Below are 20,672 nucleotides of genomic sequence, written 5' to 3'. Positions count from 1 at the left end.
AGATAGATAGATAGATAGATAGATGACGTGCGGGCGGGCGGACAGATGGACGGAAAGACAGACGGAAAGACAGACAGACAGACAGACAGACAGACAGACAGACAGATAGAGATACTTAATTGATTCCTTCAGGAGAGTTCCCTCAGGAAAATCAAAATTCCAGCTGCAGTGTACAGAATTGAGATCGAATTTAAAAAGTCAAAAGTAAATAGGGCTGGGCGATAAAACTATATTAATATATATTGCGATAGACACGTAATCGATATCAATAAAAATGATGTTGGATAAAATGGTCGATACTTTTTTACCGCCCGTCTTCGCCAGAACAAAGCGGAAGTATGGATGCAAGGTGGGTTGCATGGGCACAGGCACTCGCTCTCTGGTAACCGAGCAACGCAGGAAGTGATCACGCTAACAGCCAATCAGGTCACAGAATCAACGATCAAGTTTGGGTGTGCCATCTTTTCTTGGCCTGGCGTGAGAAAGGAGCGTAGTAATGAAGAAATTGCGGATAAAAGAGAAAAGTCACTTTTTGGGGGACTTTTCAAAGAGATCTAGTCAGACCTTAGTGGTCTGTAAATGATGCAAGGCGCTCATCCCCACCAAGACCGCTAACACCACACCACCTTCACCCAGACTTGCCAACCTTGAGACCTCTGATCTAGAAAACTTACAGGCAGCATACCTCTTCCCCTTCGAGCTGTCCTGGATGAACTTAAATTAATTTTTTCCAATCATTTCGCCACGTCTCTTCTTCGTTTTTCTGCTTCGTCTCTGTTATGTTTTTGGACATTACTACTTGCCGTAGTTTTGAAGCAATGCATGATGGGAATCTGGATGTTGTGTGTCAATGTATTAACGTGCCGGCTGGAATAAACACACGCTGAGAAATAGCTCCGTGCCTGCCTACTTTATGGGTTATAGATAAAGCTATGGATAACGGAGACAAATATAATAGTCTCCTTTTCAGGTGAGAGAGGACGCTAGAGGCGGGAAATCTTAGGCACGCCCCCAATATTCTTGTCCGGGTGGAAATCGAGAGACGTTCGGGAGAACTGTTGCCCCAGGAGATTTTCGAGAGGGCCACTGAAATTCGGGAGTCTCCCGAGAAAATCGGGAGGGTTGGCAAGTATGCCTTAACCACGCTTACCCTTTACAGCACTGCTGTAACTTCCTGCCACTAAACCTGCAGAAAATAGTTCACAGGTTTTACATTTTGTACTATTTTCTCACACTTTGTTAAGCATTTTCTACATATTCTTTAGTTTTGCACTTTCTTTTTCAAGAGCTTATTTGGTGTCCAATGTGATTTTACTATTTTGTTTACATTGTTTTCCATGCTTGTGTTGACTTGATAGCTTCTGGGTATAATCAGAGGAAGGTTACATTTGACATAAAAATGCTACTTGTTTTTCATAGGTCAGAAAAAATATAAATAATCATGGATAGACCGATATAAAACCCTTATATTGTGATAGTTTTCAGCTGTATCGCCCGGCCCTTGGTTCTGTTTGGCCAACTACTCTAATCAGGTTGAAATCTATGACATTCAGTGAGTTGTGCGTCTGGGAGAATCACCATGGGCGAGGCTGTCTGCTCCATGCAGCGGAGGATGAGCGCTTGGCTGTTCTCCCGGACCTGGTCCTTTCCGTCTCCCAGTCGGTCCACCAGTGCTGGCAGGACTACACACAAAAGGAAGGGGGAGCGGGGAGGGAGAACAAGGCGATGACAGACGGAACGTGTGATAAATACAAAAAAACTGAGGAAAATGGCAGCGCTTGACTGACTAGCAACACAACAAGAACAATGAAGGCTGCCCTCATGTGGACAGCGTGCAAACCACACCGATGAGTCAGTGGGCGTATTTTTTTAAAGGAATCCTAAAAAATCCCCTTTGAACAGCATATATTAACATTAGTGGTGTAACGGTACGTGTATTTGTATTGAACCGTTTTGGTACGGGGGTGTACCGAACAAGTTTCTAATTTAAAGTCTTAACAAGCTGCTTTGCTTCTTCTGCCTCTGTTCCAGCACCCAGCATTGTCCCACCCACACAACCATCTGATTGGTTAGATATATATAGCGGTAACAGCCAATCATCAGTGCGTATTCAGAGCAGTAACAGCCAATCAGCAGTGCGTATTCAGAGCGCATGTAGTAAATGTTTCAGCATCGAGCAGATAGATGTTCAGCAGGTGAGCATAAAGCAGCGTACTCTCCGCCAATAATAATAAACACCTCCCAGTCAACTACTAGTAACATCACTATGAGCCCGTTGACCTTCTGGAAACTTAAACTGCAGCTCAGCTCGCTCGCAGTTCTGGCTTAAGGTGAAGGCTAATTAGCTTTTAGCGTAACGTTAGGTCATTCCCTTGTGTGTGTGTGTGTGTGTGTGTGTGTGTGTGTGTGTGTGTGTGTGTTTTACGGACAGAAAAGCTTTGAATGGCAGGGTCCCTGCTATCACATGTTGATAAAAATATAACATTTACAGCAGCCCTTTGAGACATTAGTGATTTAGGGCTATATAAATAATCATTGATTGATTGATTGATTGATAATAAAAATCAACTACAGGCTTCCCAAATGCGGTGATAAATTAAGCATGATGAGTTGACTTGAAACTGTTTAATGTCGACCTTTTTATATGTAGAAGAAAAGTTTTGTCATTTTATTTAATCTGAGCAACAATTTGAAGCAGTTTAATGTGGATTAACAAGGGCAGAATTATTATAGTGTTCCCAATGTTAAAAGGATATAGCCATTGTTTACAAATTTGGTAAATAAATTACCCAAAAATGTATATTTTGTTGTTTTCTTACTGTAACGAAAATGAACCGAACCGTGACCTCTAAACCGAGGTACGTACCAAACCGAAATTTTCTGTAAAAAAAACATATCAAAAGTGACATAAAAAAGCTTGAAGGTTAAATGTAATTTAGAAAAAGTTGCAATGTTGACTAATAAAACAAAGCTGTTTTTTTTTTCTTTCAAACTGTCATTGCTCAAAACATAATATTGAATCAAATTCAATGTTATTATGAATTATTGACCTATCCAAGGTTCCCATTACTTCACATCAAATATTCCACTAAGAAAAATATGTTTGGTGGAAGGTTTTGCAAATTTGGTAAATAAATAACCAAAAAATTTATATTTTGTTGTTTTCTTACTGTACCGAAAATTAGCCGAACCGTGACCTCTAAACCGAGGTACGTACCGAACCGAAATTTTTGTGTACAGTTACACCCCTACTTGAAACTGTTTAATGTTGCACTTTTTATATGTAGAAGAAAAGTTTTGTCATTTTATTTAATATAAGCAACAATTTGAGGCAGTTCAATGTTGCTTAACGTGGGCAGAATTATTATAGTGTGCCCAATGTTAAAAGGATATAGCCATTGTTTACAAATTTGGGAAATAAATAACCAAAACATTTATATTTTGTGGTTTTCTTACTGTACCGAAAATGAAACGAACCGTGACCTCTAAACCGAGGTACGTAACGAACCCAAATTTTTGTGTACCGTTAAACCCCTAATTAACATGTATCCTTAAAAAGTGTTCAGCGTTAGTCAAGGACAAGTTTGAACAATTCCAGCCTTCCAGAGTCCGGAACTTTAAAACTCACTTTCGGCATAATAACAAACACTACCAGGGAGGCAATGGAGTGATGTCATCTCGCCTTTTCCTGCCCATGTGCACTACGCTACCAAAACAGCAGGTTGTCACGGCAACAAAGTCACATAAAAAAAAAACAACAACAGATTTTTTGAACTCAGTGCGAGATGACAACAACAACACGCCCGCTTTTCACAGTAAGATCAATACAACGCACTTAGTTTCACTCAATGATGCAATCTTCTCCCTGCATGTATCGCACAGTATTTGGTTGCCGTTTCCAGGAGACACACAAATCAAACGCAAGAGGAGAAAAAATATGAAAATAAAGATGAGTCAGACAAACACAGCTGACAGTGTGTGTGTGTGTGTGTGTGTGTGTGTGTGTGTGTGTGTGTGTGTCTGGACGAGGAGGAGTGTTTGTGACAAGGACCAGTGCGGCTGACACAGACAGATGTGACACCTTGACTGCACACAGCAAGGCCGGCATGGGCACTAACATGTATGCGGAAGTGGAGATGGAGTGGAAGTGAGAACAAAAGAGGAAAAAGGGCTAAATCTGTCTCATTTGTGTGGTATTTGGAAGTCACATATCAGTTCCGTTGTGATTGTGTGAGCTAACTTCACGACTTGTGAAGCGCTGCGCATTTGTGTGTGAAAGTGTGTCAAAACTAGGTGTGCAACAATGTTGGTTTGTGCAGCCCTTTGAGACACTTGTGGTCTAGGGCTATATAAATAAACATTGATTGTTTGATTGATATACACAAAATCTGTGGTTCAGTTCAATACTTTAGTGTCACGGTCTGATATTTTTTTGATACAAAAAACAGACATTTCCATGCCTTTTTTTCTTACTTGTAGTTTATTAAAATTATCAATATTTTAGTTTCAACTAAAAAGTACAGGTTTTAAATTTATTTACCGTATTTTTCTGATTATAATTCGCAGTTTTTTTCATACTTTGGCCTAGGGCTGTGCGATATATCGATATACTCGATATTATAGAAAATGACTATATCTTGATATTGGAGTATTGTATTTTTCGGACTATAAGTCGCAATTTTTTTCATAGTTTGGACTTATACTCCGGAGCGACTTATGTGTGAAATTATTAACACATTACCGTAAAATATCAAATAATATTATTTATCTCATTCGCGGAAGAGACGAAGAAAATGTCAGCAATCGTCACACACACGTCAACCAATAAGAATTCGGCGGGGGAGAGTCATGGCAGAAGTGCATCGTGGGTCATGGGATGCTAACTGCTTTATGCTACTGCCGTAGCTATTATAATGGTTAATTTTATTGTTGGCGGTAACTTATAAAAACTGAGAAGGGCTGAACAAAAATGGCACCGAAAAGGAAATCATGTACTGCAGATTACAAGCTGGACGACAAGAGGAAGTGGCGCATACCTTTGGAGTTGGCAGAGTTGTTTAGAAGCGACATCGAGGAAGAAGATTTCATGGGATTTATCGATTAGGAGTGACAGATTGTTTGGTAAAGGTTAGCATGTTCTATATATTATAGTTATTTGAATGACTCTTACATAATATGTTAGGTTAACATACCAGGCACCTTCTCAGTTGGTTATTTATGCCTCATATAACGTACACTTATTCAGCCTGTTGTTCACTATTCTTTATTTTTTCTAAATTGCCTTTCAAATGTCTATTCTTGGTGTTGGGTTTTATCAAATAAATTTCCCCCAAAAATGCGACTTATACTCCAGTGCGACTTACGTATATATGTTTTTTTTTTCCTTCTTTATTATGCATTTTCGGCAGGTGCGACTTATACTACGGAGCGACTTATAATCCGAAAAATACGGTATACGTTCTCACGCAGTTGCTTTTAACTGCGGGCATTGTATTGCATGCTTTTCCCACTCTTTATTGTCTCTCCTTCTCACAGAGACGTAAACCAAGCGCACTTTCTTACATACGTCACGTGTGTAATGTCACACGTTCCAGCGGAACACAGAGGTAGCGACATGGTAACGTTAGCTGTGATGCTAACGGTGAGTTGTGGGTGGAAATACGAGCGAGAGAAGATGCGAATCTGGTAACAAATGAAGGGAGAATTAATTCCCAAGAAAAACAGCACGGGATCCATCGTCTGGCGGTGGTTTGGCTTCAACTAGGAAAATGTTCAACATTTATGCGGCAAAAGCGTTGCTACAAAAAGTAGCATCATTTAAAAAGTCACCTGCTAGAGAATGAGTGCTTGAAACTCTGCATGTCAACATCTCCGGCTGTATTATACGTATGCTAACAAGTCTTATTTATTACATGTATGCTAGCTTGTCTTATATATGTAGGACATGTATGCTAGCATGTCCTATATATGTATGACATGTATGCCAACATGTCTTATGTATGTATTACATGTATGCTAACAAGTCATATATGTATTACATGTATGCGAACAAGTCATATATGTATTGCATGCATGATAACATGTCTTATAGATGTAATACATGCATGCTAACATGTCTTATATATATATTACATGCATACTAACATGTTTTATATTGTATTACATGTATGCGAACAAGTCATATGTGTATTACATGTATGCTAACATGTCTTATATATGTATTACATACATACTAACATGTCTTATGTATGTATTACATGCACGCAAGCATGTCTTATATATGTATATCTATTACGTTCATGCTAACATGTATTATATATGTATTACCTGCATGCTAACGTGTCTTATATATGTATTACCTGCATGCTAGCATGTCTTATATATGTATTACATGCATGCTAACATATATATGTATTACCTGCATGCTAGCATGTCTTATATATGTATTACATGCATGCTAACATATATATGTATTACATGCATGCTAACATGTCTTATATATGTATTACCTACATGCTAACATGTCTTATATATGTCTTACATGCATGCTATTATGTCGTATATATATCTTACATGCATGCTAACATGTCTTATGTATGTATTACATGTATGCTAACATGTCATATATATGTATTACATGCATGCTAACATGTCTTATATATGTATTACATGCATGCTAACATGTCTTATATATATATTACATGCATGCTAACATGTCTTATGTATGTATTACATGCATGCTAACATGTCTTATGTATGTATTACATGCATGCTAACATGTCATACATATGTATTACATGCATGCTAACATGTCATATATATGTATTACATGCATGCTAACATGTCTTATTTATGTTTTAGGTTACATGTATGTGAGCATGTCTTATGTATTGCATGTATGCTAGAATGTCTTATACATGTATTTAATGTATGCTAGCACATGTATTACCTATATGCTAGCGTGTTATATATCTATTACATGTAAGCTAAAATGTCATATATGAACAACACACGGGCTAGCATGTCTTATACGTTACACTCTAGCATGAGCTATATGTATAACATGTATGCGAGCGTGTCTTTCAAAGTCTTTTCAAACAGCCCACAGGGGGGCGCCACTAAACATTCTGTAGACCACAGAAAGTGATATTTTCTACTACATAACTAGCACTTTGTTACTCCACCTCTTCAAAGAGTTAAAGCTCTCACCTGTGCCCAGGTGCCCTCTGAAGCGCTCTCCCAGGCGGTCCACAAATGCAGCACAGGTGTCGATTCCCAACAGCGCCACCTACAAACGCAGACAGAAACAGCAGTTTGTATTAGTTCTCCATCGACAACGCCCTCATTGACGTGTGCTTAATGAGCCGGAGTTGAGTCTTTTCCCTGGTTTGACAATATGGCCGACATATGAAAACTGCCCCGTGTCTGGTGGAGTGGAGTTTTTCCACGGCTTGTTTCTGATCAGGATCCCATCCCCACACGGCGCTGCTGTGCCGCTGGAATGCTTGTCTTGGCAGAGCAGCAGCACGACTAACAGCGATCCAAGAAGGAAATCTATTAAAACATTACTCTGCCCCTTTGCTGCGTGCACCGTCCGACTGCAATCCTTGCCTATTTTAGGCACAAGCACAGCAAAGGCAGGTAAGCAGGGAAGGAAAGCCACTAAAAACCGGACAGAACCAAGCATGATGCACAGGTAGTGGATGGAACGTGGAGATTCTGTCCACATTAAAGTCTACACATCAGTAGTCCTTTCAAAATAAGATATCATCTGGCTGAAGGAGGAATGCTGGAGCAAACAGTGTAAACATCCAGGTCTGAATCAATGGTTCTTTGTGAGGGGACGTATGGCGGCTTAGGCTGCTAAATGGCACACCGTGTTCAGGATTTACTCGGGAGGCTTATGAGGGTGTAAAAAGAATCTCCTGAGAGTTGGGATGACATAAGGGCTGGGCGATACGGCCTTTTTTTAATATCTCGATGTTTTTAGGCCGATACACGATATATATCTCCATATTTTGCCTTAGGCTTGAATGAACACTTGATGCATATAATCACAGCAGTATGATGATTCTATGTGTCTACATTAAAACATTCTTCCTCATACTGCATTAATATATGCTCATTTTAAACTTTAATGCAGAGAGGGAAATCACAACTAAGTCAATTTACCAAAAGTGTATTTATTAAACAGTTATTAAGCATTGGCACTAACATTCATGTCATTTCAAAACAAAGTGCAAGATTGCCAGAGACATTTTAAAATAAGCTATGAGTGCACTTTTGTGCATGATGTAATTCAAGATGACATCAAAACAACACTAAGTCTGTCATGTTCTGTGGTCTGGATTCTTTTTAGTTCTGTTCTGTTGTTTTTGACACCATTAGTTCCTGTTTTTGCGCACCCTGGTTTGTTTTAGTTTCCATGACAACCATTAGTTTCACCTGCCTCATTTGTTTGAACTCACGCACCTGTTGTTAATCATGTCACTATTATTTAAGCCTGTAGTTGCCAGGTAGTCGACATGGCGACATTACCCTTAATACTCTAATGCAGGGGTCACCAACCTTTTTGAAATGAAGAGCTACTTCTTGTGTATTGATTAATGCGAAGGGCTACCAGTTTGATACACACTTAAATAAATTGCCAGAAATAGCCAATTTGCTCAATTTACCTTTAACTCTATGTTATTATTAATAATTAATTATATTTATCTTTGTGGAAACACTGATCATCTTAATGATTTCTCACAATAAATATATATTTTTGATGACATGTTTTAAGTAGGTTAAAATCCAATCTGCACTTTAACAAATTGGACCAAGCTATATTTCTAACAAAGACAAATCATTATTTCTTCTAGATTTTCCAGAACAAAATTTTTAAAAGAAATTCAAAAGACTTTAATTTGATTCTGCAGATTTTCTAGATTTGCCAGAAATTTTTTTTCGAATTTTGATCACAAATATTCTTTGTCGAAAAAACAGAAGCTAAAAAAATTATTAAATTAAAATGTATTTATTATTCTTTACAATAGAAAAAAAAAATACTTGAACATTGATTTAAATTATCAGGAAAGAAAAGGAAGGAATTTAAAAAGTAAAAAGGTATATTTGTTTATAAATCCTAAAATCATTTTTAAGGTAGTATTTTTTCTCTAAAATTGTCTTTCTGAAAGTTATAAGAAGCAAAGTAAAAAAAATAAATGAATTTATTTAAACAAGTGAAGACCAAGTCTTTAAAATATTTTCTTGGATTTTCAAATTCTATTTGAGTTTTGTCTCTCTTAGAATAAAAATGTTGAGCAAAGCCAGACCAGCTTGCTAGAAAATAAATACAATTTAAAAAATAAAGTGCTGCTATTTGAGCTATTTTTAGAACAGGCCAGCGGGCGACCTGGTGCCCGCGGGCACCGTGATGGTGACCCCTGCTCCAATGACATCTTTCATCTCTTTCTCTGCCCATGTTGGATCTCTTGTGTTCGTTCGGTCCGTGTCATAGTTCTCGTCACCGTAAGTGTTTTTGTTTCATGTTCATAGTTCTGCCTTTGTGTTAGTTTTGTTCCCTACATTAAGTTTTGTTCCTCCACTGTGAGCGCCTTTTGTTTGTAGCTTTGGAGTTAAAATTAAAATCATGTTTATACCTGCACGCCATGTCCCGAGTAGTCCGTCCGCCTTCCTAGGAGAACAACCCCCCTATCCTGACAAAAGTAAAGTGGTCTTTTTGTACAGATCGCCACTACAATAGTTTAAAAGAAATAAAGTGCACTTTTGTGCATGATGTCATGCAAGATATTTCAATAACTGTCAAATAAAAATGAGCTGCATAATAGGAAATCAAGTAGTGTATGTCCTTCGCTATGTGGTAGGTTCCTGCGGACGCTATCTCCCTCTGTTGTTGACTATTTTTTTTATACGGTGTTGATGTGGAAATAGTTGATTCGGCATTTTGTTGGTGTGGCACCGGCCGTAGATGTTGACATGCGGCGTTTCAACCACTCTTCATTCTCTAGCGGGTGACTTTTTAAATGATGCTACATGAGCAGTGCTGCTACTTTTTGTAGCAACGCTTTTGCCGCATAAATGTTGAACATATTCTGGCTTGAAGCCAAACCATCACAGGACGATGGATCCGTTCTCATTTCCTTGGGAATTAATTCTTCCTTCATTTGTTACCAGATTCACACCTTCTCTCTCTCTCGTATTACCACCCGCACCTAACCGTTAGCATCACAGGTACCGTGTCGCTACCTCTCTGCTCCGCTGGAATGTGTGACGTTTGTAAGATGGTGTGCTAGGTTTACGTCTCTGTGAGAAGGAGAGACAAGAAAGTCTTGGAACAGCATGCAGTTTAATGCCAGCAGCTAAAAGCAACTGCGTGAGAACGTATACTCGAATATCACGATATAGTCATTTTCTATATCGCACAGAGACACACCCGCGATATATCGAGTGTATCGATATATCCCTCAGGCCTAGATGACATTATTTTTCTTTTTGATGCAACAACCCAATAACACTCAGGTTGTTCCCTTAATGTAATGCATAAAAGCCGACAGACTTATAAACGAGGGCAATATACAGTCAATTGCGGACTACAAGCCGGTACTTTTTTCCTACGCTTTGAAAGGTGCGGCTTGTAAAACGGTGCGGCTAATTCATGGATTTTTCTTCGCTGACGCCCATAATGGAAATAGTTTCCTGCAAACACACTGAAAAGGTGTGTTATTGTTTGTGATCTGGCGCCATTTTTTTGAACAAGTTCGCTCACAGCCAGGATTTTCTGCCGTTTTAAGCATTGAACCGGAAGTGCAAGTGCCGTTCCGTCTGACAGCCGTCCATAGCGTTTTAACTCATATGGATTCTTCATTCATCACTCCAAGCAACGTTTCAAAGTTTTACAATATAACTAAAACAATTCTTACTTTCTAAACCGTCCCATGTGTGATGTCTGTCGGAGTGTTTTCATGTATATTTGTATCCGCTATCGTAATGTAATAAAACGAACATGGTCACCGTGAGATAATATGCTAACACCTTTACGAGTGTTTGTTTAGTATTAACGATGACTTCAGTTTTGTCTGATCAGTCATTTTACTGCCATATTAAAGGGGAACATTATCACAATTTCAGAAGGGTTAAAACCAATAACAATTTTCAAAATTTTACCCGTCCCAGAATATCCCGAAAAAATGCTTTAAAGTGCTTGATTTTCGCTATCTGCGAAGCCACTGTCCATTTTCCTGTGACGTCATCCAGTGATGCCAATACAAACAACATGGCGGATACCACAGCAAGATATAGCGACATTAGCTCGGATTCAAACTCGGATTTCAGCGGTTTAAGGGATTCAACAGATTACGCATGTATTGAAACGGATGGTTGGAGTATGGAGGCAGATAGCGAAAACAAAATTGAAGAAGAAACTGAAGCCATTGAGCGAATAGCTATTGACGCTATTCGGCCATGTCTGCCTTCGCATCGTCGGTAAAATGTGCAGACCAAACGATCGGGACTTTCGCATCTTGTGACACTGGATCAACTTAAATCCGTCGATTGGTAAGTGTTTGTTTGGCATTAAATGTGGGTGTAGGGAAAGGCTGGATGAAAATATAGCTACAAATGTACATACAGCTAGCCTAAATAGCATGCTAGCATCGATTAGCTGGGAGTCATGCCGTGACCAAATATGTCTGATTAGCACATAAGTCAACAACATCAACAAAACTCACCTTTGTGATTTCGTTGACTTTATCATTGGAAATGCATCTGCTTTGAGTGTCACAGGGTATCTCTGTGCCATGTCCATCGTAGCATCGCCGGTAAAATGTGCGGACCAAACGAGGGACTTTCGCATCTCTTGACACTGGAGCAACTTAAATCCGTCGATTGGTAAGTGTTTGTTTGGCATTAAATGCGGATGGAGGGAAAGGCTGGATGCAAATAGAGCTACAAAATTAGGCGTAACTATGTAATATGTACATACAGCTAGCCTAAATAGCATGTTAGCATCGATTAGCATGCCGTGCTAATCGATGCACATTCTACGTAGGTCAACTTGAATCCGTTCCTGATCGTGTTGTTATGCCCTCCGACAACACACAGACAAGGCATGATGTCTCCAAGGTACCGGAAAACAGTCGAAAAAACGGAAAATAACAGAGCTGATTTGACTTGCTGCGTGTAATGTGTTTGAGAAAATGGCGTTGACTACCTAGGAGACGTCACGTTTTGACGTCATCGCTCCGAGAGCAAATATAGAAAGGTGTTTAATTCGCCAAAATTCACCCATTTAGAGTTCGGAAATCGGTTAAAAAAATATATGGTCTTTTTTCTGCAACATCAAGGTATATAGTGACGCTTACATAGGTCTGGTGATAATGTTCCCCTTTAAAGACACAGTTTGGAAACAATTAAGTTATGTAAATAAAAATGTACAGAATTTTTCAACATATATATCTAAGACCTTGTAACCCATGCCAATGATCCATGTCCCGTTCTCGTTTTGTGTCAAGTAAGTTTTCTCATTATTCATGCCACAGTGCAAGTGTTTTGTTTCATGTTTATAGTTAATTGCCTTTGTGCTAGTCTTTTGTTTCATAGGCCAGTTTTTTGACCACCATTGTGCGCGCCTTTTGTTTGTTCCTGTTTTTAGTTATAGTGTCAAAATAAAAATATGTGTCTACCTTCACGCCAAATTCAAGTTCACTTGCTTCTCGGGAAAACAACCAGCTCATTGTCCAAGTTGTGACAGATTTATAGTCTGGTGCAGCTTATATATGGAAATTCCCCAATATTTGGTGAGTATGGCTTATATAACGATGCGCTCTATAGTCCAGATAATACGAGAACGTATTGTAGCGTCCAGAAGAAGTCACAAAGTCTGACGCCCTTTTTAACATTTATTGCCAAAAAACGTCCAAATTAACACACATATTTTCTCCCGTACACACACGTCCGTCTCTGTGCTTCGCTCCCAGACACACAACAATGTGTACGTGAGGACTGTAGCTGCCTGCTAAGTGAAACAATAAATAAACATGATTTGATTTGTGTGAATTCTAAACCCACAGAATGTCAGACACTTTGTCCCCAGTCGCCATAAACTTGCGGCTAAAAGATGTCTGTAGTCTACCTACTCATTCATATTCATCCATAACTTTTTGAGTTATGTAGCAAACAGACAGACAAACAAACCTTGGAGAAACAAATAACTCTTAGGTCTGTGTACTGCAAGGCAGAACCATGTTTGGGGCGTTTCCAAGACGACACACAAAGCCAATCAGAAGTAGTGGTGTTTTAAGCCACAATGTTTTACAATAACATTGATTTAACTGCTGGTTTAATGGGATTAGTTATCCATGTTTTAAGTGGGAAATGCGCCAGGTGGCAGCGTGGACAAAAAAATTAAAGTTTGATGATGACACTGCACTGCGAGGAACACAAGTAATATGACAAACTCATTAATACACTTGATGCCAGCAAAGCCAAGCATCAAATTGTGAAGTATTAACATTAGTAAACATCAAATTGTCAAGTAACTTTTCTGAAAATCAGCATTTTCCAAAGTGATACTTCTCACTCTCTCATATTTATTACCTGTTTGTAGTAATAAATATGGTTAGAACATTATGTTTGTGTTCAATTGTAGTCAGTGTTTGTTCTAAACATTCCTGATGCTTCATTTAACACACTTTGGCGGGTTTTTTTATTTTTAAGTGTTTTTTTGTAAATATACCACAATAATATTGTATTGTGGCCTTAATACCATCCATCCATCCATCCATGTTCTTCTGCTTATCCGAGGTCGAGTCACGGGGGCAGCAGCCTAAGCAGAGAAGCCCGGACTTCCATGCTTAGACTTTCCACTCCCCAGCCACTTCATCCAGTGTTCCAGGCCAGCCGGGAGACATAGTCTTCCCAACGTGTCCTAAGTGTTCCCCGTGGCCTCCTACCGGTTGGACGTGCCCTAAACACCTCACAAGGAAGGCGTTTGGGTGGCATCCTGACCAGATACCCGAACCACCTCATCTGGCATTTTTCGATGTGGAGGAGCAGCGGCTTTTCTTTAAGCTCCTCCGGGATGACAGAGCTTCTCAGCCTATCTCTAAGGGAGACTTAGACTTAGACAAACTTTAATGATCCACAAGGGAAATTGTTCAACACAGTAGCTAAGTAGAGCCCCGCCACCCGGCGGAGGAAACTCTTTTCGGCTGCTCGTACCCGTGATCTTGTCCTTTCGGTCAAAGCTCATGACCATGGGAGAGAATGGGCACGTAGATCGACCAGTAAAGTGAGAGCTTTCCCTTCCGGCTCAGCTCCTTCTTCACCACAGCAGATCGATACAGCGTCCGTTACTGAAACGCCGCACAGATCCGCTCGTCAATCACACGATCCACTATTCCCTAACTCGTGAACAGCCCAGAGATGGCACTCCACCCTTTCTAAAGGCGAGAACCATGGACTCGGACTTGGAGGCGCTGATTCTCACCCCAGTCGCGTTTCATTCAGCTGCGAACCGTTCCAGTGAGAGCTGAAGATCCTGGCCAGATGAAGTCATCAGGACCACATCATCTGCAAAAAGCAGAGACGTCATCCTGCAGCCACCAAACCGGATCCCCTCAACGAACTGACTGCGCCTAGAAACGATGGCCATAAAAGTTATGAACAGAATCGGTGAGTCCAACCCTCGCTGGAAACAAGTCAGACTTACTGCCGGCAATGCGGACCAAACACTGATGATACCGGAAGCGGACCGCCACAATCCGATTTTCCCCACCTCTGTAATTACTATCTGTGGTGGTAAACTTTGTCTTACACTTGTGTGACAGCAGAGAACGTCATCGTGTGACTTTCACACGGCCTGCAACAAGTTCAGAAAGGGTTTGCGACACCGGTAGTTGGAACAGATTTGCTTTATTCTCTGGAAAATTGACCAAATTTAAACAGGTCACCCGTCAACATCCTGTCAGATCAATCTGAGAGGTTGTGTCTCCCAGCTGAGCCTCTGCTGACGCAGTAAGTGTGGACAAGATGACCTCACAGCAGCGTCCTCCTTAAGTCAATGGCGGAAGAGTCCAAACATCTGGTAACATCACGCAATCTACATCACCCTCAAACAAAAAATAGTTTTATTACATCGTCTTCCTGATCCCATCCAACTCCCTTTTACTAATGTGCTGACTCAGCATGAAAGCCTCGCAACACACACACACACACACACACACACACACACACACACACACACACACACACACACACACACACACACACACACACACACACACACACACACACACACACACACACACACACACACACACACACACACACACACACACACATCTCCTGTTACTGTAAGGATGTTTCCAGCCATCAAAAGCCCTCCAACATACCACTGTAGAAAAAACACAAGTTACCCTCCGCCCGAGTCATTAAAGGGGAACGTTATCACCAAACCTATGCAAGCGTCAATATATACCTTGATGTTGCAGAAAAAAGACCATGTATTTTTTTAACCGATTTCTGAACTCTAAATGGTTGAATTTTGGCAAATTAAACGCCTTTCTGTTTATCGGTCTTTTAGCGATGACGTCAGAACGTCAGAACACATTACAAACACCGGGTGTCAGCTCTGTTATTTTCCGTTTTTTCGACTATTTTTTGGAACCTTGGAGACATCATGCCTCGTCGGTGTGTTGTCGGAGGGTGTAACAACACTAACAGGGAGGGATTCAAGTTGCACCACTGGCAAGAAATCTGCCGCCAGACCCCCACTGAATGTACCAGAGTCTCTTCACATTTGACCGCCGATGCTAAGACAGACATGGCACAGAGATGTATGGATAACCTGCAGATGCATTTCCAACGATTAAGTCAACGAAATCACAAAGGTGAGTTTTGTTGATGATGTTGACTTATGTGCTAATCAGACATATTTGGTCACGGCATGACTGCCAGCTAATCGATGCTAACATGCTACGCTAATCGAGGCTAACATGCTATTTACACTAGCTGTATGTACATTTGAAACTAGATACCCACATTTAATGCGAAACAAACACTTACCAATTGACGGATTTAAGTTGCTCCAGTGTCACAAGATGTGAAAGACCTGAACGTTTGGTCCGCACATTTTACCGGCGATGCTAATAAGGCAGCCATGCTATGGGCCACTTCATTAGGTAAACCCACGCTATGGCCGAATAGCGTCAATAGCTATTCGCTCAATAGCTTCAATTTCGTTTTCGCTATCTGCCGCCATACTCCGACCATCTGTTTCAATACATGCGTAATCTGTTGAATCGCTTAAACCGCTGAAATCCGAGTCTAAATCCGAGCTAATGTCGCTATATCTTGCTGTGGTAACCGCCATGTTATTTGTATTGGCAGCCCTGTATGACGTCACAAGGAAATGGATAGTGGTTTCGAAGATAGCGAAAATAAGGCACTTTAAAGCTTTATTTAGGGACATTCTTATTGTTTTTAACCCTTTTGAAATTGTGATAATGTTCCCCTTTAATTCCTCAAAAGGTCTAAAACCTCTCTTTCAGAGTACTACCATCACGACAAAGATGCACAGAAAAAACAACGAGACAATCTCTCCATTGGAGAAAAGACGCGTGGGACAACCACACAGCTCACTTCTGCCCTTGTATTGAAATAAGAGAAGTAATTATGCAGAACACTGCGGAGGAGCACGACCACTCAGTCTTTCCCAAAGACTTTCAGTCAATTTGTGGCAAACATGGGTGTGGTGGGTTGGGTGTCAAAATGATGTCATTGTCTAATTTGTAGTTTTTTAAAGGCAAAAAATACATCTAAGAGACAAATCTGTGTTGTATCAACATATATTTGTCTTGTTACATTATATTGTTTTGCAGTATTTTTTAACGGTTGCTGTTTATTTCATGACTACTATGATTTATTTACATATTTGTATTCTGTCGTCCCTGATCGTTGGATTTTACTTAGATAATTATGTCAACAGTGGGGGTGTTGCACCTCCTGGTACCTCAGCACCTCCAAAACCCTCAAATCTAGACTCCAAACATCCCAGAACAAGCTAGTCCGGTTACTTTTAGACCTCCACCCCAGATCACACCTCACTCCAACCCACTTCTCCAAAGTAGGCTGGCTCAGGGTGGAGGACAGAGTAAAACAACTTGCACTTAGCCGAGTCTATAAAATCCGCTACACCTCCCTGATACCGAAGTACATGTCAAACTACTTCCTTAACGTAAATGACCACCATAACCACAACACCCGGGGGAGCTCCACAAACCACGTTAAACCCAGATTCCGATCTAAAAAAGGTCTTAACTCATTCTCTTTCTATGCCACATCAATGTGAAATGCACCCCAAACAGGTGTAAAAGTAAGTGCATCTCTATCCTCCTTCAAAACCGCTCTAAAACAACACCTCCAGGCAACTACAACCATTTACTAATATCCTCCTCCATTCACATCCCATCTCCCCGAATTGTAAATAACATAACGTAAATAATCAAATGTATATACTTGTTCTTATGCTATCTGAACTCACTATATTCTCTGCTGGCTGTACATATCCTACTAAGTAAGACCAACACTGTATCAATGTCCATTTCTCTGTTGATGCAATTTTTGGTGACTGAAGTACTGATATCAACCAAAGCTCCTCATCCCACCCCCTGGATTGTAAATAATGTAAATAATTCAATGTATATACTATGATGATTAACTTGTGTGATGACTGTATTATGCTGATAGTATATATTTGTACCATGAATTGATTAACGTGGACTTAAACAAGTTCAAAAACTTATCCGGGTGTTACCATTTAGTGGTCAGTTGTACGGAATATGTACTGAACTGTGCAATCTACTAATAAAAGTTTCAATCAATCAAGTGTAACGGTACGTGTATTTGTACTGAACCGTTTCGGTACGGGGGTTTCGTTTCGGTGGTGTACCGAACGAGTTTCCACACGGACATATTAGGTAGCGCACCGCAGGTTGTGTAAACAATGCAGAGCGAGGCACAACACACAGCAGGCTAGCAGCGACCGGGCTAGGACAACATGCAAAAGCCAGAGCTGGAAGACCCTCCTGCCTTGTTAAGATCTCCCGTTTGGGAACACTTTGGCTGCACGGTGCGATACAACAATAGATGACGGTGGTTTGCCGACATTGTTCAGCAGCAGTAAGGTACGCTTCTGCCAACACGTCAAACATGCTAACTGCTTTGAAGCATCACCACCGCATTCAAGCAGCCTCTCCTCGGCGAGTCAGGCAGGACTGAAGCAATAACAAATGTTTTTATAGCAGCAAATTTAAGACCATCAATCCATCCATTTCCTACCGCTTTTCCTGTTCGGGGTGGCAAGGGGTTGCTGTATTGCATTAAAAACTAGATTTTGACCCACTTCTATGGTGGAAGAACAATAAGCCCATATATCCTCTTACTGCCAATTTAGCCAAGCTGGGGGGGTGTTGATGAATGTGGGCCCCGACATAAACAAGATGAAAAACCTATTGGGGTGTTTGCATTCAGTAGTCAATTGTATGGAATTTGTGATGTACTGTGCAATCTACTAATAATTGTATGAATCACTCAATCAATCAATCAATCAATCAATCAATCAAAAAAAGCACTTTATATGTAGAAAGGTTTCGTTAAGAAACCATTCTGAGCCTTAACGTATTTAGTTTTTATTTTATATATGTTGACCACATTAACCTTGGCAATGGGGACCCTGTGTGTATATGTAGGTTATGCCATTGTTTACAAATTTGGTAAATAAATAACCAAAAAATATAAATTTTGTTGTTTTCTTACTGTACCGAAAATTAACCGAACCGTGACCTCTAAACCGAGGTACGTACCGAACTGAATTTTGTGTACTGTTACACCCCTAGTAAACAGTCTTAAAAAATAGAGATTAAACAAAACCTCCAATTTAAGGTTGTTTATTGATAGTCTCCACAAAACTACTGTAAAACAGAGCACATAAAGGAAAGTACATTAATATACACAGGAAGAATACATACATATAGAAATCATGTTGAATCAACTATACAGTTTGGCAAAAAAATGTTATCAATCATACAAGTAAAAAGGTTGTTTTTTTTATGCTGCTAGCTTAATGTTAACATACAGGCAGGCTAAAGAAAACAAGCTTATGCTGCTATATTGACTGGTGAGCTGCTGCATCGCCTTGGAGTTGGTGAAAGTTAGTTCTAAATGATAAATTCTGCCTTTTACCTGGATAGTATATATAGTTTGTGGACATAAACCGAGAAATTAGTCAACTTTGATCATCCAAATCATGCAAAAAAAATAAAAATCATACATCGGAGAAACAGGGAAGACATTCAACACAAGGAAGAAAGAACATCAGAAAGGATGCGAAAAAGAGACAACTAGAAGGTTTACAAGAAGCCTAAAACAAAAATCCAAACAGGAAATCCTAAAATAAGTCATATCAGATCATTGCAAAATAAACAACCACACCATGGACCGGGACAACAACAAAATCATCGGGACAGAAAGAAACAAATTCAAACGATGGATTAAGGAGGCAATTGAACCAAGGAAGCGGCCCAAGGAAACCATCAATTGGGATGACGGAGCATTCATGCTCTCGCATACCTGGGACTCCCTTCTCCATTAACCAAACAGGTGGACTTGACAGGTCTGCCCGGTTGGCCACGCCTATAAGAACATCTGCTTGGGCAACACGTCACAGTGGTCAGGTGACCCTTCTGATGAAGACTGCAGATGACGGTCGAAAAATGTCAGGTAAAGATTCCATCTAGTATCTTGTAATCGAAAATATGGTCCGATTACAAGAACATTTGAAAAAATATTTGATAATCCAACTTCGACCCAGAGATGGCGAGAAATACACAAAAAGACACTTGTTTAGGTACTTTTTGTTTAACCCTTCATGAGGATTATGATTCATCCTTCATCTAAATGGGAAGATAAACACCACATCAGTCGGCATCCCAGTGAGAGCAGACATTGAACAGTAAGTGATTGTTTAATTATGTTCATAGTTTTAATATCTTGTTTAGCACTTAACAATACTGCTACACGATACTTAGTGTTTAACTAAAGCTGCATCTGTTTGGCACACAGCTTTAAAAACCCGTAGATCATCCTCCTTATATTCCGGCCCAAAAATATAAGGTTATCGTCATTATTTGTCCCAAAGTAGTCTTTGTTGTCTCTCATGAAGTCTGTCATGATTAGTAGTGTTGTTGTCAAATGGAAAACAAACATTGTGATGCAACTGTGAAATTATACTTAAAAAAAGCAAAATATGCAACTACTTGAGATCAGAACTCATGTATTGCACCACGATACAGACACTAATCAACGCACACAACATTAGTCGATGCAAAAGGGGACAGGAAGGATCCAATTTCTCGACTGAATGGGAGGGAATGCTTTAACTGCCGACCATGTTTGTTTGGCAAAAAGCAACATTTTCCAGTCTCTGAGGTTTTATATGGCACATTAGTACAAATACAAACAGATAGATAGATGGCTGGATGCTGACCTAGTAGCCATAAATAAAATGCTTCTCTGACCCTCCCCCGCCCTAGACAATGCCCCCCCAGTCCTGACAAAGGTTCCCCGCAGAGAACAATTTTAGACCCCCCGCCCAGGAAAAAGAATAGATC

At 40.0% G+C, this 20,672-nt stretch overlaps 1 protein-coding gene across 1 annotated transcript in view; it reads right to left on the bottom strand.

The window, feature by feature from the left end:
- The window catches only part of clasp2 (cytoplasmic linker associated protein 2), a 136,547-nt gene that overhangs the window by 112,690 nt on the left and 3,185 nt on the right, over positions 1-20,672 (bottom strand). Inside the window, exons 2-3 of the mRNA XM_061897143.1 lie at positions 7,210-7,288; positions 1,579-1,682 (exon numbers count right to left, since the gene is read on the bottom strand). Of these exons, the coding sequence (XP_061753127.1) occupies positions 1,579-1,682; positions 7,210-7,288 (183 nt within the window). The remainder of the gene's footprint in view (positions 1-1,578; positions 1,683-7,209; positions 7,289-20,672) is intronic.

This window comes from Nerophis ophidion, linkage group LG04, assembly GCF_033978795.1.
Source record: "Nerophis ophidion isolate RoL-2023_Sa linkage group LG04, RoL_Noph_v1.0, whole genome shotgun sequence".
NCBI classification, from domain to species: Eukaryota; Metazoa; Chordata; class Actinopteri; order Syngnathiformes; family Syngnathidae; genus Nerophis; species Nerophis ophidion.
Note: the sequence above shows the minus strand (reverse complement) of the source record. Positions and strands in the feature narration are given on the sequence as shown.